Raw genomic sequence first — 3,882 nt, forward strand, 5'->3', positions numbered from 1 at the left:
ATAGAATCTATGAGCAATTCATCTTTGTTAACATTTATTAACCTGTTAACTTTATTATTATTATTATTATTTTATTAATTTTCCTGGTTGCCTATCTTGATTTATATTGTAAAGCTTCCATATTTGCTTTAATTAATACATATAATTAGCATAGATGAGAAATAATGTTATAATGACAAGAATAGTTTCTGTAATCTAAATATGGATCAAAAAATGAAGAAATGCTTTAAGACAAGTACTTGAATGAATTACCAAAGTGCAGTGCATTAAAAAATACCAGCAGTAAATCTACTGACTAATTAAAAATGGAACAGGCTAAAATTTTTTTATAAAAAGTGTTTTTTTTTTTTTTTTTTTTTTTTTTAGAAAATACTAATTTGCTGCTGGCACTGTGTATTCTTCTTCTTTGTTTTAATGGATGACTTGCAGGTACATCTTCCGGCTTGTCCCGTGGAGGCTTTGGCAGATGAAATTACCTGTTTAAGTTTATTCCAAATTAAATTCGTTGCTGTATTCAATGAGTCATCGTGCATATCCACTTTAGATACATCTGGTAACAGAGGTCCAGTCATAACCTCATTACTACTGGAGCTTGTTTCAAGAAAAGCTCCAAGTTTATGATCGTCTTCTCTTCTTCTTTTGTGCTCCTGCAGTTGTGTTATCCTAGGCATAAATCTGTCAACTGCCTCTGAAGGAGTAATAGCCTTTTGTGCACCAGGGTAGGCCACTGAGTTTTTAAAAGTGTTTATTTGTGTTTTCTGCAAAGAGTCATTGTGGTTATAATGCCCCATTGTTTTACCATGGTTTCTACCATCCTTAGAGGAGTTTGATGCTCTGTCAACATGCCCCCTGGATGAACACATACATTTTGAGGAGAAATAACATAAAGGCAATTCACGGGAATATGGAAGATAAGGATTTGAGTTCCCCACAGACGTGTTCACAGCAGCTGTACAAAATCCAGACATCTCTGAGTGGAAGTCTTGTCTAAAATTCTCTGTGTCTTTATGCTCTGTCACCAATTTCTTTGTCATGTAATGGTCTTTATATTACAATTTAAAAGGTGAGGGAAAGGAAAACAGAAGTGACTTATTTATTGTTTTCATCATTCAGAATCATATAATTTAAACAATCACTTAAAAATGTTAACAATTCTACTCCAAAACATTTATTCCTTGAGAAAGGGAATATATTCACGTGGCTTAAAACCTTTATTTTCAGTAGTTCTTACTACATATGCCTTCTGCACTTCTGGGTTTTTTTTTTTTTTTTTTTTTTTTTCTAGTTTCTTCAACTGTTACAAATTCTGGAGCATAGCACACATGAAGCAATCCACTGAGAAAACTCTGTTCATCCATTTTTCTCTTGGCTCTCCTTGCACTTTTTAAGTTTATAAATTTAATAAGATAAACTTCAGTAAAGTCTTCTGGTGGGTATTCATCTAGAGCATTGTACTGTTCATTTGCACCATACAAAGTGAATCGCTCAACTATTTCCTTCATGGCTCCCACAGCAGGACCTCCTTGTATTAATAAGTACTGAGATTCCAAATTGATTGTATTATACTTTGACAGCACCAGGCCATCCTCCCTCCCCGTATTTGGCCCACGTATTGCATGCTGCCCTCCAGACCTGGTGGTCAAATAAATTCCCTAGCTCCCCGCTGCTCGACGCCATCTTGCCTGCTTTGATCCTCCCTCTGTTAACTTTAAAGACTTATCTTTCACAATGATAACTTTTTTTGAAGTGTACCTTTTTGTACGGCACGAGATAGAAATCCAGTTTTATTTTCTCCATAAAGTGAGCCAGTATTCATACATCATCAACTAAATACTCAGTTTTTGGCACATTGTTCCATATACTATTTAAATACATGATTTTCTTTTCAGAAAAGCAGCAAGCTAGAAGGCAATGAAGTGACATTTATAAAATGCTGGAAAAAATATGTGTGTCGTGTATATATATTTTTTCAGACAGATACCAAGGGCCTTTACTGCATGAGGCATACTCTGTAAGAAAGATTTAACATTTCTTTCTTTCTTTTTTTTTTTTTTTTTTGAGACAGGGTCTCACTCTGTCACCAAGACTGGAGTGCAGTGGCGCAACCTCAACTCACTGCAACCTCTGCCTCCTGGGTTCAAGTGATTTTTGTGCCTCAGCCTCCTAAGATTTAACATTTCTTTGGATATTTTTGTGTGAAACAGTGTAAATATTATTTAAATGTAGACTATGATTAATTAAATATGTATTTTGTAAGCCCTAAATCAACCACAAAATTTTCTTAAAAATAATGAAGTCAACATAGGTAATAAGAGGCAGTAAAAGTATTGACCAATTAATCTAAAAAAAAAAAGAAAAGAAAAAAGGAGAGCAATATTTTAAAAGAACACAAGGAACAAATAGAAAACGGCTGTCACAATGGTAAATTTTAACCAACCATATCAATAATGATGTTAAATGTGAATGACCTAAGTACACCAATTAAAAGATGGAAATTGTTAGATTGAATTAAAAAAAACAAATTACACTATCTGCTATCTATAAGAAACCTTTTTCAAATATGAAGTTAAGGAAAGGATGCAAGCAAAATGAAAGGCAAAAGATATTGTATGTGTTACACCTGAATTGTGTCCCTCAAAATTATGTATGTTGAGACCCTAATTCCCAATATTACTGTATTTGGAGATAGGACTGTTAACAGGTAAATAAGATCAAGTGAGGCCATAAGGATAGGGTCCTAATCCTGTGGGATTGGTGGACATACAGGAAGAGGGAGAGAGATCTCTTTCTCCTTTTCCATGCACGTGAGCATGGAAAGGCAATGCAAACACACCGCGAGAAAATTGTCATCTGTAAGCCAGGAAGAGGGCTCTCCTCAGAACTCAAGCTTGCCAACATATCAGATTTCTGGCCTCCAGAACTACGAGAAAATAAATTTCTGTGCTTTATCCATCAAGTCTCTGATATTTTGTTATGGCAGTCTGGGCAGACTAAGTCACCATACAAACCTTGACTAAAAGAAAACTTAAGTAGCTATGTTAATATCAGATAAACTTCAGAACAAAGAATATTATCAGAGATAAATAGGGTTATTATATGATGAAAAAGGGATCGATTTTCCAAGATGTGACAATTTTAAGCATTTTGCACTGAAAAACAGAGTTTCAAAATATATTTATAAAAAAGAACTGAAATCCCAGCACTTTGGGAGGCCAAGGAGGGTGCATCACCTGAGGTCAGGGTTTGAGACCAGCCAGGCCAACATGGTGAAACCCCATCTCTACTAAAAATACAAAAATTAGCTGGGTGTGGTGGTGCACACCTGTAGTTCCAGTTATTCTGGAAGCTGAGGCAAGAGAATTGTTTGAACCCGGGAGGTGGAGATTGCAGTGAGCCACGATTGCACCATTGCACTCCAGCCTGGGTGACAGTGAGGCTCCATCTCAAACAAACAAACAAACAAAAAAGAACTGAAAGAATTGGAAAAATGCACAATTCTAGTTGAAGACTTTGATATTTTAATCTCACTATCAGTAATGGATAGAACAAAGTGTACAGAAAATTGCTAAGCATGTAGAAGACTTAAACAATACTGTCAACAAACTGAAGTAATAACATTTATAGATCACTATACCCAACAAAAACAAAAATACATAATATTCTTTAAAACAGAGAACTTTTACCAAGATACAGCTTATTCTGAATCATAAAACAAATCTAAAATTTAAAGGAATTAAAAGTATACAAAGTATGTTCACAGCTAATAACCAAATTAAATTAGACATGATGAACAGAAATAGCTAAACCACCACCAATATTTGGACTTTAAGTAACATACTTCTAACTAACACATGGGTCAAGAGGAAGCCTCAGGGAAAAAAA

The 3,882-nt window shown here is 34.7% G+C and overlaps 1 protein-coding gene across 1 annotated transcript; it reads right to left on the minus strand.

Moving 5' to 3' along the window:
- Positions 1–359: 359 nt before the first annotated feature.
- On the minus strand, positions 360–1,677 carry LOC108538570 (RNA-binding protein 48-like). Its single transcript, XM_017886733.1, is given in 4 exon segments — positions 360–1,042; positions 1,210–1,252; positions 1,254–1,562; positions 1,564–1,677. Coding segments are annotated over 4 exon segments (1,146 nt in total). The 3' UTR covers positions 360–362.
- Positions 1,678–3,882: the final 2,205 nt, after the last annotated feature.

Source organism: Rhinopithecus bieti, unplaced genomic scaffold (genome assembly GCF_001698545.2).
Source record: "Rhinopithecus bieti isolate Rb0 unplaced genomic scaffold, ASM169854v2 scaffold_14665, whole genome shotgun sequence".
Taxonomy (NCBI): Eukaryota; Metazoa; Chordata; class Mammalia; order Primates; family Cercopithecidae; genus Rhinopithecus; species Rhinopithecus bieti.